Genomic DNA, 12,433 nt, shown 5'->3' on the forward strand with positions numbered 1-12,433 from the left:
CACAGAACAAAAGAAGGCCCCAAAGAGCTTACAATCTAAGTTTAAAATGTGACAAGTAGTTCCAATAAACAGACAGTAACACAAAGTAACAGTAGTCACTGCACACCAGTTGCTTAACCAATGCTATTATGGCAATTACATAACCAATACTAATATGTTTGGACAAATAGAGACCGTTTAGGCTTATAATAATACTTTATTGTATTTAAGTGTATTGCATTTAAATACTGTGACGTGCTTTCCTAATTTGGGCAGTGAGACACTTCGTATTGCTTGTGTTGGGAGGTTTCTGTGAGCTGATCACAAATGAAGTTCTATTGTGATTTAAGTATTTGTTATCTACAGGCCAGTCATTAACAGCATCATTTTCAAAGGTGTCTACTAATCTGGATACCTCCCTTTTTAGGTTCCCAAGTAGACATCTAGGGCCTGATTTTTAGAGGTTACTTGACATCATTTTGAGTTGTGGGTGCTTAGTACCTCTAAAAATCAAGCTTAAATGTATTCCAGCTTTTAAAGGAATAAAATAATAAATCCTTGTCAAACTCTTCAAAACAAGGTGGTATGTTCTGACAAATTCAGAACAGGAAAATGTCAGCTGTGTTGTTTAATACAAGCTACACTGCAAATACAGTAACATCAATATAATTCACAGAGTCACCATAAAAGTTTAACACAGTTTGATTCCCTGCAGTCTGTATACAATTTAAGGCTGCAAACAATTCATTTTTCTGTTTGTAATAAGCAGCCGCATTTAATGTAGCTTATTTTCTGGAGGCTGACTTACATAATGCTTACTCTTCTTCACTACTTTCACTGTGACATGACAACCTTCCATGTAGATCACCAGAAGATCAACATGATGTTATAATGAGGGATTTCCTCCAAGTGTCTAAATGATAAGTTACGAAACCATAAGATGCAATATTACCCTACATTTAAAACATAATGAAGCCTTCAGGAAACCAAGAAGAGTCTTCAAACTAAGGAAAGAGCATATGTAAATGAAAAAGGGAAATACTGTAGATTTAAATTGCAGAAGACAGATTTCACTGTCCAACATGCCCTTCTCTGCCTGCTGATATTCTCATCATGTCATCTTGGCAGGTCAGGGAGACTTTGCTTGGTTCAGTCTAACTCAGTGGTTCCCAAACATTTATTGTCACAACCTCCACAAGTGACAGATTAATATCTCCATGATTCCTTGCACCAAGAAGTTGTACTGCCACTGTGTTTTAGTCCATTGTGTCTCATTCCTTTTTCTCTCTGCTTTTCCTACTCTCTTGTATTTTTCTTTTCCGTCTCTTTCTTTTTTCTTTTATCTTTGATGCACACATTTTCTTGCTTTTTTAATCTATAAATATATTTTATATGTACATTTTATACCTCCTTGCTACCCGCCCCCTCACCTCCAGAAGGCAACATATACACTTAAGTGGCAAATATCCTTTGGTCACTCCATAGATCGGAGTTGTATGTGGTCCCATTGAACGCAGCTGAGCTGTGGAATGATCAAAGAATCTTGAGCTGGCAAGCTGGCACCTGAGCCTATAACCCAGAGGTGGGCAAACTATGGCCCATGGGCCATATCCATGCAGAGGCACAGCCTTCCCTACCTGGCGCTCCATACCGTTTCGCAACCCAGATGTGGCCCTCAGGCCAAAATGTTTGCCCACCTCTGCCCTACTAGCTAGAAGTGAAATGCAGAGCTTCACAATTTCAATCTTAGGCCCATATGCCACTGTGACAATATCAAGAAATTCAGTACATTGGGCCATAGTGTGGTTTTTGTAACCTGTCCTGTTAAAGTACATGTATTGGTCCACAACAGTAGTGACCAAAGACATTCTGTCTATAGAGAACTGTGTGCCTTTGAGGGTTGAGGGGGCTATCCTGATAGCAAGGGACATCACTTGTGACATATTGAGTGTGGGAGCCATAAATGCCTCCAGTTCACTGGGGCAAGCACCGTGAGCAATGCCTGTAATTGTCAGGCCCTACGGGTCTCAAACCCAGGTGCCTGGAGTTATCACAGTCTAGTCCTCTACTTGGCAGCTCACAGACTGCAGCTGAGACCAGGGTCATGAAGCCCAAGTGGGGCATAAGCTCTGACCTATACTCTGATTGGGAGCGGTGCAAGGCTCCTGACTGGGCTGCAGCCTTTATTTAAGCCGGAGGAAGAAACAGGAAGTTGTCTGTACAACTGAGCTTCACCCTGCCTAGGACTGCTGGTCTGGCGTTTATCTGTTCCCGCCTTCTGATCCTAACCTCTTGGTAACTGACTCTTTATCTCTGCCTTCCAGTTTGTCTCTCGTTTTTGATCTCCTGGTGTTCAAGCCTGGCCTGATTCCTGGTAATTGGCTCCTGGCCCCTTGACTCATGCCTGACACTAATCGCTAGGCCAGGCTTCCCACACCCCGACCCTGATGGTAATTTCTGCTATGAGTTGCAGCACATGCTCCTCGTAACGCTGGCCTAAGACTACCAGTTGGTGTGCAAAGAGAACTAAACCCTAGTCTTGTGCTTACCTCACCCTGTTCTGGATGTTTGATGGTGCTATGCTCTTTGGAGGGTATATAATAGAGCTGGTTGGAACATTTTTGGCAAAATTTTGTAATTTTGTCAAAAAATGCTGTTTCACTGAAACATTTCACAGAGACATTGATTCTGATGAAGTTTTCATCTAGAAGGTTTCTGAGATCCAAGATTATCTCATCACTTCTGACCAGAGAGAGATAAGGACCAGAACAGAAAAATAGCTGTTTTGACACAATTTCATTTTGTGAAAACGTTCAGAAGGTTTATTGCACGTTGGAAGGAAAACAAATTTCAAAATCACAAAAGTTGTCATGAAATGGAATTTCTGTCTTCTGGTCAGGTCTAATCTTTAGTGCTGTTGGGAATGGGAAAGACAGGATGGACATGCACCTATATCTTAGGCTCATGAATTATCAACATCAGGGACAGTTTTACTTTGTGCAAATTCAGAAGTTGTGTGATGTGGAAGGAGGAGAGAAGTTCCACCTATCTTCTGTTCTCTCATATGTGCTTGTATGGAGGCAGTGCTGGAATCCTGCCTACGACAATGATTTGCAATCCACCCTAGATCTTTTCTCAGGCACCTATCATAGCCTGGGACTTTCCCTCAACAGTGTGAAGACTAAGGTGCTCCATCAGCCTGCTCCAGCACAAATTGCCCACCTTTTCCCACAAATTGTCATCAGTGGTGAACCCCTGGAAAATGCTGAGCATTTCCCTTACCTTGATAGCCACCTCTTTCAGACAGCCAATCTTGATGTGGAGATTGAACATAGGATCTGTTGTGCCAGTGCATTCTTCAGAAAGTTGCTCCATTGTGTCTTTATTGACAGAGATCTGCTAATGGAAACTAAGATCCTAGCCTACAATGCAGTAGTCATCCCCACTCTTTTTTATGGGTGTGAGACATGGGTGACAGACTGAAGCTATCTTAAGCATCTGGAGTGGTACCAAGAGTGCTAGCTTAGGTAGATTCTCCGTATCAGATAGGAACACCATCGCACCACTGCCAGTGTTTTCTCTGCAGCTAACATCACCAGTGTTGAGGCGAAGATTATGTAACATCAAATTCGCTGGGCTGGTCATTGTGTATGGATGGCTGACGCTCATCTTCTGAAGCAAGTCCTCTTTTCTCAACTTAGTCATGGTAAGAAGACCCCTGGGGAACAGAGGAAATGCTACACGGACTCCCTGAAAGTATATCTTAAGAAGGTAGGCATTGATTCCATGAACTGGGAAGAGCTGGCTGGCAATAGACTGCAATGGCATTGCATCATACATCAAGCCTTAGCCTGTTTTGAAGGGAATCACCTTGTTCAAGAGTCTGAGAGAGAGCAGAGGAGGAAGGAAAGTGTACAGCATCCCGGCTAACAATTGTGCTCTCTCCAAGCAACCACCTGTCACATGTGGAAAAACCTGTAGAGCAGGGATTGGCCTCCTCAGCCATCTTAAGTCTGATCAATGACTTTTCCTTCTGGCAGACATCATCTTCATATTGAGGGACAGCCAACGATGCTTGTATGGAGAGAATGCTGGAATCCTGTCTAGAACAATTTCTTTTAAAGATCACAACTTACACTGCTGTGAATTTACAGATCATTTTATGATATTTGACTTAAATTGCCATGTACTGGATCACTGGAATACACTACTTAAAATTTTGTTGTTCTTGTTCCTGACAACTATTAGATGCAAATCATTAAAGTTACAAGAATTAAGAGTTACAACCAAGAATGGAGGTAAAATTGTGCTAGACACTGTATAGACACATAGCAAGGAATAGTACTTGTCCTGAAGAGTTATCTTTATAAATAAAGGTTCTAATTTGGCATGAATGGAATTTACACATAAAGCAGAGCATTATATCTTAGAACAGAATCTGGTCCACTCTGTTCCTATTTTGACCAGCGCTCAGGCTTATGGGAAAAAATCATTCTGTATCACTTAAATGCAAAGAAAATGAACTTAAGGGATGTATATCTATGAATTTTGTTATTTGTTTATTTATTTACTTTTTAAAAAAAGATCAGGAGAAGGAATCTTTCATGCAAATATAGTGAGTGACTGGCATTTTAAAGACCCGTATGATCCCTTGTATAAATAAATACTTAGTATATTTTAAATATCTACCTGTCTGGAACAGCTCCAGTTACTGTGTTTTAGAAATAAATTCAATGGAAATTATTTACCTGATAGATCACAATGATTAACAGTTGCAACAAATCCACAAAGACACTTTTTGGAAAACTGGTAGAGACTATTTCACCAGGAGCTAATATAAATAAGTATTTGCTTAAGGGGCCTTAGCTACACATGAACAGAGTGTACATTTTCAAAGCTAACTAACTGTTAGTGGTCTGTTGCTCTGCAGTAGTCTCTCAAGCCCACCTAATGGTCACCTAAGGAGCTTCAGACATGATGCAAAGTCTTTGAGGATGAAGGTATAAACAAGGGGTGGGAGAGCAATAAGCATCCGCATAATAAATGAGGGAGAAATGCCAGTCCTAAGGTGGCAGTTTCCCTTATGCAGAGGGGCATATACTACAAATGGGGCTATTAAACTACATAAATGTTGTATGTGCTTGTTTCCTTATAGGAAAGTGGCATCTTGGGATGAACTGTAACAGCAGGGATGACTTCTGTCATCACCCCCTCAATCATGGATTTGATTACTTCTATGGGCTCACCGTGACCAGTCTTAGAGACTGCAAACCAGGGGAAGGCAGCGTGTTTGTGGCAGGGGTTCGAGCATATCTTGCCACTCCACTTCAGCTCATCGGCATCACCCTAATCTCTTTGGAGGTGCTGCATTATATTGACCTCCTCAGAATACCCCGTGGAGCACTGCGCTACTTCTTTTTAATATCCACAGTTTTATTTGGACTCTTGCTCATTTTCTTTTATACTTTTCCATATCTAAACTGCTTTTTGATGAGGAACCACCAGATTATCCAGCAGCCACTGTCCTATAAGAACCTTACTCAAAGATTGACGGAAGAAGCTGTACAGTTTATAGGAAGGTAGGTTGGTTTAGTCATGTTATGACTTCATGCCAGCATTTTACTGCCATAGTACGGCTTAAATATATATGTATGTATAGACTAGTGGATGAAGGAAACAGGGTCATTATGGTAATACTACCATTTTTCTCTAGATTTAACAGGTCACTAGGAATCTTATCTTTAATGAAAGTGAACCATTTAACAATTGGATACATATGACAGGCTAAGAAATGTAGGTGCACATCTGGGAGACTCATCTCACTGTCCTCCATAATCTCTTCAGTATTTTGTGTTAGAGGCATAATTGTTTTTCCCAGGCAAAATACAAAGACCCAGATTTTTAAAGGTATTTATGTGTTGCTCTTCTCAGCATTGTAATACCTTAACTGATTAAGGAACCTAAATCTCATTTTTAGACGTGACTGACTTTCAATGAGCTTTTGGCTCCAAAGTGCCAACGTCCCAGATCCTCAAAGGTATTTAGGTGCCTAACTCTCACTGATATCAGTTATATTGTTTATATTTTCATGTTTAAAAATAACAAGATACCTTCATAGGTAACATTCCACTAAGCAGTAAATATAAGGTTGGGTCCTGTATTCTTCTTTATAAGTTCAGTGTGACTTAATAAATATAGGACATTGTTGCTGAAACTCAACATCTTTTGAAATGTGATTCAAAGTGTTCTCAGTATTCGAAAATGCCATGTTAGATAAGTTAGCACAGTTCTAGATATGTGATCTCTGAGCATGCTGGCCTGGAAAAGTGTTGGTTGTATGTGGCCTTTTGGGTACATTCATTAAATTAGACTTCTGTGGTCTAAACTTTTAAGAGAAAATAATGATTTGGGGTGCCTTAATTTTGGGGAGACATATTCATAAATGTAAATGAAGTTATATTGCATTATATTTCATACTAGTGTTTAGAACTGCCAGAGAAGAGAAATCCAGATCATAAGTTGGTCTAACTTGGCATAGCTTTATTGATTTCATTGGAGCTAAACTGATAAATTAAGGATCTGGTCTGATATTCTCAATATAATTCCCAGAAAAAAGATGTTAAGTTGGAATTAATAGCACATTATTTAGAGTATTTAGGGTAAATTATGTTCTGGCCTTAAACCCTATGACTCTAGGTGCAATTAGATAGTGTCAGAACCAGTGTATGAAAACAAATACTAATTTTGTTGCTGATGCCAATTATATAGAGGCAGGTCAGTTCACTTTATATTAATTCTAATTATCATTTTCCCCAAGAGCAGGTTTATATACATATGGTATAAACCTATCAAAATATACATGAGGCATTATGTTATATTTGGAAGTATAATAGTAGTGGATTCTAATTATTTTATGTTAAGTTCAATGCAGTGTTGTAGCCATGTTGATCCCAGGATAATAGAGAGGCAAGGTGGGTGAGGTAATATCTTTTATTGAACCAATTTCTGTTGGCGAGAGAGACAAGCTTTTGAGCCACACAGAGCTGCTCTTCAGGTCTGGGAAATGTATCCACAGTGTCACAGCTAAATGCAAAGTGGAACAGAAACCCATGCAAGGAATCATTAAACAATTACAACCCATACTCATTGGGGACCACATCCCGAAAGAAATCTTTCATGACCCCCCACTTCTGGCCTTCACATCACCCCTCAACCTCTCCAAGCTCACCATCAGAAGCAAGCGCCCCTCAGACCAGGGCACACCAACTCAAAGTGACACCAGATCCTGCCAGAATAACAGATGCAAAACCTGTAGACATAGCCCCACTGTTTCTAGATCAACACCCCCCGACAATACACCTTTCAAGATCCATGGGTCCTACACATGCCTATCACAACATATGGTGTACCTCATATGGTGCACTAAATGCCCCAATAGCAACTATGTGGGTGAAACCAGATAATCACTATGCTCTAGAATGAACTCACACAGGAAAATGATAAAAGACCAAAACAAAAAAAAAAATCTCTCCTGTGGGTAAACACTTTTCACAAAGTGATCACTCTATATCTGACCTCTCAGTCCTCATTCTCAGTGGAAACCTGCACAACTCTCAAAAGTCAGGTCTGGGAGCTTAAATTCATAACTTTGCTACATACTAAAAATCATGCACTGAGTAGACACTGAATTTATGGCTTATTACAACAGGATATCACCCATTAACACCCCCTCCGCTCCCCCCCCCGAAATCCCCCCTGTGACTGGAGAGGTGTTAACTGGCTACTTCACCTTGAATGGTCCCTTGAAATATGTATAACTACTTATGCTAAACCAGTGGTTCTCAAAGCCGGTCCGCTGCTTGTTCAGGGAAAGCCCCTGGCAGGCCGGGCCAGTTTGTTTACTTGCCAAGTCTGCAGGTTCGGCCGATCGCAGCTCCCACTGGCCGCAGTTCACCGTTCCAGGCCAATGGGGCTGCGGGAAGCAGCACGGGCCGAGGGATGTGCTGGCTGTCCTTCTTGCAGCCCCCATTGGCCTGGAGCGGCGAACCACGGCCAGTGGGAGCCGCGATCGGTCAAATCTGTGGACGCGGCAGGTAAACAAACCGGCCCGGCCTGCCAGGGGCTTTCCCTGAACAAGCAGCGGGCAGGCTTTGAGAACCACTGTGCTAAACAATCTGTTCCACCTTTGTATTTAGCTGTGACGCTTTGAGTACATTTTCCAGACCTTAAGAACTCTGTGTAAGCTCAAAAGCTTATCTTTCTCACCAACAGAAGTTGATTCAATAAACAATATTACCTCAGCCACCTTGTCTCTGCAATGCTAAGTTCAGTGCAGTTATCACTTATGCCTAAGGATATGATTCTGTCACAGAGGTCACTGATTCTGTGATTTTCCAGGACCTCCATGACTTCTTCTGGGGCAGAGCTGGAGCACCAGCCCCAGGGCTGAAGCAACAGTTGGGGTTGGGTCAGTCCAATGGGGCTGGAGCAGCAGCTGTCAGTCACTGCTGCAGGAGCAGCAGCAGAGCTGGAGCAGTGGCCAGCAGTCAGTGCTGGGGCCGCTGGAGCAGTGGTCCATGGGGCTGCCGGAGCAGTGGTCCATGGGGCTGCCAGAGCAGTGGTCCCCGGGTTGCCAGAGAAACGGTTCCAGGGGCTGGTGGTCAGGAGCGGCGGTTTCCGGCCTGCCAGAACAGATGCTGGAGTTCATCCCCGAGGCTGCTGGAGCAGCTGGGCAGTAGAGTAACTGCTGGAGAAGCGGTCCCCCGTGCCATCGGAGCAGCAGCCAGTGTTCGGCCCAGGGCAGCCGGACCAGTGGTCTCTGGGGCCGGCAGAACAGCAGCCAGCAGCTGTCAACTGGGTTGCCAGGGCAGCAGCCAGAATTCAGTCCTGGGCCCGCTGGAGCATCTGGGCAGTGTGCTGACCACTGGAGCAGTAGTCCCCGGACGTTTGGAGCAGCGACCCCCCCTGGAGCTGGAGTGCCCCTGGAGCTGAAGTTGGGCCAGCACCCCTGGAGCTGGAGCAGCAGGGGCCTGGAACAGATTGAGTTTCAAAGCCCGTCTGCTGAAATCACAGGCTTCTATGAATTTTTGTTTATTGCCCCTGACCTGTTCCAGACCTTTAGTAAAAAAGAATCTCAACCTTTCTTATGCCTCATCAGCACGTCGTTTAGTAAATGCTCTGGTGCAATCCAAAATTTCAAAATGTCCGAGGCATATTTTAAACTTCTTTGGAATTGGCAGAGTAAAAGCACCTCCATGTTCTTTCAGTATACCTCTCTCTACTAAACTCACATGGCTGACCACCATCATGGAAAAAACAAGTGAAATCAGACTTTTGGAAAAATTATATTTGCATAGTTAAAATTGGCTCATAACTGAGAGTTATGGTAATAATGCTACTTAAGCATTTTTCATGCAGATACAGATGAAGCCTCTGATCTAACGTCATGGATTGTATAACCATAATTCTCTGAAGTCTGTGGTGACAGCTAATAAACATATCATTAAAAGAAATTACCTTTTATCCTATTCTATTCCAGTCACAATTTGCGTAGTCAAAGCCCTGAAACACATTTATAGCATACACCAGTTTAGCTCTCATCCTATTTAGTACAGCTGTGAGTTAAAGCTTTTTGATGTATCACCAAGGCTTAAAAGCAGGCACCAGGCATGCTGTACAGGTCTCATTTTGTACCAAAAATTACTGTGTTCTTAATTCTAGAATTTAAAGAACTCTGAAATCAGATGCTTTTCAGGATTCCCAAAGAAACTAACTAGCTGATTAAGGCAAGACACTCATGTACTTGGATATAGTTTAAAAATTGTATACATATGAATGTATCTGTACAGTTTAAAAAAACCTGACGAATTAATATCTGATTGAGCACCAGTTGAGCACTTTACTTGTATGTTTGCCCCTTCCGTCTGCCCTCTTCTGTTTTGTTGTTTCAGAGTGTAAGTTATTAAGGAAGGAACCATGCGCTCTTGTGTTTGTACAGCTTCTTACACTCTGTGGGTGAACCTGTTAATAATAATAATAATTAATAATAATTTAGGAATCATTTTGTCAGCAAGCTAGATCTGTGACACAGTTTGCTAGTGACAGATTGCGTTATAAATGGAGCAGTTGTAACAAGCATTGGATCTGTATTTCTGTATTGGGTTCCATGCATGTTTGGTTTTTCAGTTACAAAAAAACTGTGGGTGGATAAGGAATCTTAAATGTTCTTTTTGCCAGAAAGAATCATTCTTTTTTTTTTTTTTTTTGGTGGGGGAAAAGTCTGCGTATATGCCCATAAACTGCAAGGAAAGTATAACTATGTGTATAAATACTGTGTATCGTAAGCATTTAAAACTGACATGGGTATTAAATTGCAGATGTCAAAAACATATTGGCAATGTGACTGCTTGGAAAAATCATTTAACATAGGCAGAGATAACAAAGACACATCCTAGTTTAAAATATCTTCCTAGTCACAGGCAAGTTTCCCATTTACTCACTCACACCACTATTTTTTTATAAGCCCCCCCAGAATGGTCCACACTTCCTTTTTCTGGTCAAAATATTGCAAGTGTGAGATGTTTAGCTTATTTTAGATCATATCTTTTAAAAATCAGAAAGATTTTGAAGAAAACAGCCAGGTTTTTAAGCACAATGAAAGTGTACAAGAAAAATGAATTTCTGACACAAAGACCCAATCTAAGGAGCTGATCCTGCTTCCATGAAGTCAATGCAAGTTTTGCCATTTACTGCTAAAGGTGCAAGATTGAGACCTAAATGAAATTTGTACAATCGGTACAGCCAAAGAGTGATAGTCCGATCTTGAAGTGGGTGCAGGTAGCCGTAGCGAATAAGCATGGAAATAATTCACTGATGAGATGAATTTTAAAGAGGTTTAAATGGGGAGAAGAACGTTTTGTGAAAAAAGGAGAGAGGGAGTTCCAAGCAGAGAATTAGTTACCACAAAATATCAGTTAGATTTGCATCCATAGGTACAGATATACTGTTAACTGTTTATGCCCAGAATATCTTGAGATTTCTACCTACCAGATTGCTTCTCAGTCACTTATGTTTGATTCCATATGTCAATGTTCCTTCCTCACTCTGAACTCTAGGGTACAGATGTGAGGACCTGCATGAAAAAAACCCTAAGCTTATTTTTACCAGCTTAGGTTAAAACTTCCCCAAGGTACAAACTATTTTAGCTTTTGCCCCTGGACTTTATTGCTGCCACCACCAAGCGTCTAACAAATATATAATAGGGAAAGAGCCCGCTTGGAAATGTCTTTCCCCCCAAAAATCCCCCCAAGCCCTACACCCCCTTTCCTGGGGAAGGCTTGATAAAAATCCTCACCAATTTGCATAGGTGAACACAGACCCAAACCCTTGGATCTTAAGAACAATGAAAAAGCAATCAGATTCTTAAAAGAAGAATTTTAATTAAAGAAAAAGTAAAAGAATCACCACTGTAAAATCAGGATGGTAAATACCTTACAGGGTAATCAGATTCAAAACACAGAGAATCCCTCTAGGCAAAACCTTAAGTTACAAAAAGACACAAAAATAGGAATATACATTCCATTCAGCACAACTTATTTTATCAGCCATTTAAACAAAACAGAATCTAATGCATATCTAACTAGATTGCTTATTAACCTTTTACAGGAGTTCTGACCTGCATTCCTGCTCTGGTCCCGGCAAAAGACAACACACAGACAGCGAACCCTTTGTTTTCCCCCCCTCCAGCTTTGAAATTATCTTGTCTCCTCATTGGTCCTTTTGGTCAGGTGCCAGTGAGGTTGTCTTAGCTTCTTAACCATTTACAGGTGAAAGGGTTTTTTCTCTGGCCAGGAGGGATTTAAAGGTGTTTACCCTTCCCTTTATATTTATGACACCATAGGTATACATTTGGTCAGATTTTCAGCTGGCGTAAATCATGTAGCTCTATCAAAATCAATGGAATTATACTGATGTACACAAACTGAGGATCTGGTCCAATGATTTTGAATATATGTAACTGTGTGGCAAAATTTGGACAGCAATATTTTTAATATGCTGCATCAGCTGGAAAGATTGCAAGTTGATTTGGAAGTCATTGTGAGGAAATAAAAATGGAGCCCTGTGATGTCCTATTTATATTAATTTGCCAGTTTTGAATCACACTCACACTTACAAAGTGTGAGCCCCACTTGCTGTTCTACTACAGTGGCATTACTACTGGGCATATTTGTGGTGACAATCAATGATGCTGATGCACAAAAAGAAATAAAGAAAAGACAGGTAGGTTGCTTTCTGTGGCATTCACAAGGCAATAAATGGGGCGGGGGAGGAATTATGGAGCTGAATCTCATTTTTTACTAAGGTAAAAGTGGCTATAAAGTAGGGGTACAACTTAGACCCACATGAAGAACTAGAGCAGACTAAAGAGACCTTAGTGTCAATAAGAATCAGGCCC

General features: G+C 41.3%; 1 protein-coding gene across 4 annotated transcripts in view; it reads left to right on the plus strand.

Moving 5' to 3' along the window:
- The window catches only part of STS (steroid sulfatase), a 188,689-nt gene that overhangs the window by 48,316 nt on the left and 127,940 nt on the right, over window positions 1–12,433 (plus strand). For all 4 annotated transcript variants that reach the window (XM_074966375.1, XM_074966392.1, XM_074966384.1 and 1 more), the window contains exon 5: window positions 5,135–5,558. In XM_074966375.1, coding sequence (XP_074822476.1) covers window positions 5,135–5,558 — 424 coding nt within the window. The remainder of the gene's footprint in view (window positions 1–5,134; window positions 5,559–12,433) is intronic.

This window comes from Natator depressus, chromosome 1, assembly GCF_965152275.1.
Source record: "Natator depressus isolate rNatDep1 chromosome 1, rNatDep2.hap1, whole genome shotgun sequence".
Taxonomy (NCBI): Eukaryota; Metazoa; Chordata; order Testudines; family Cheloniidae; genus Natator; species Natator depressus.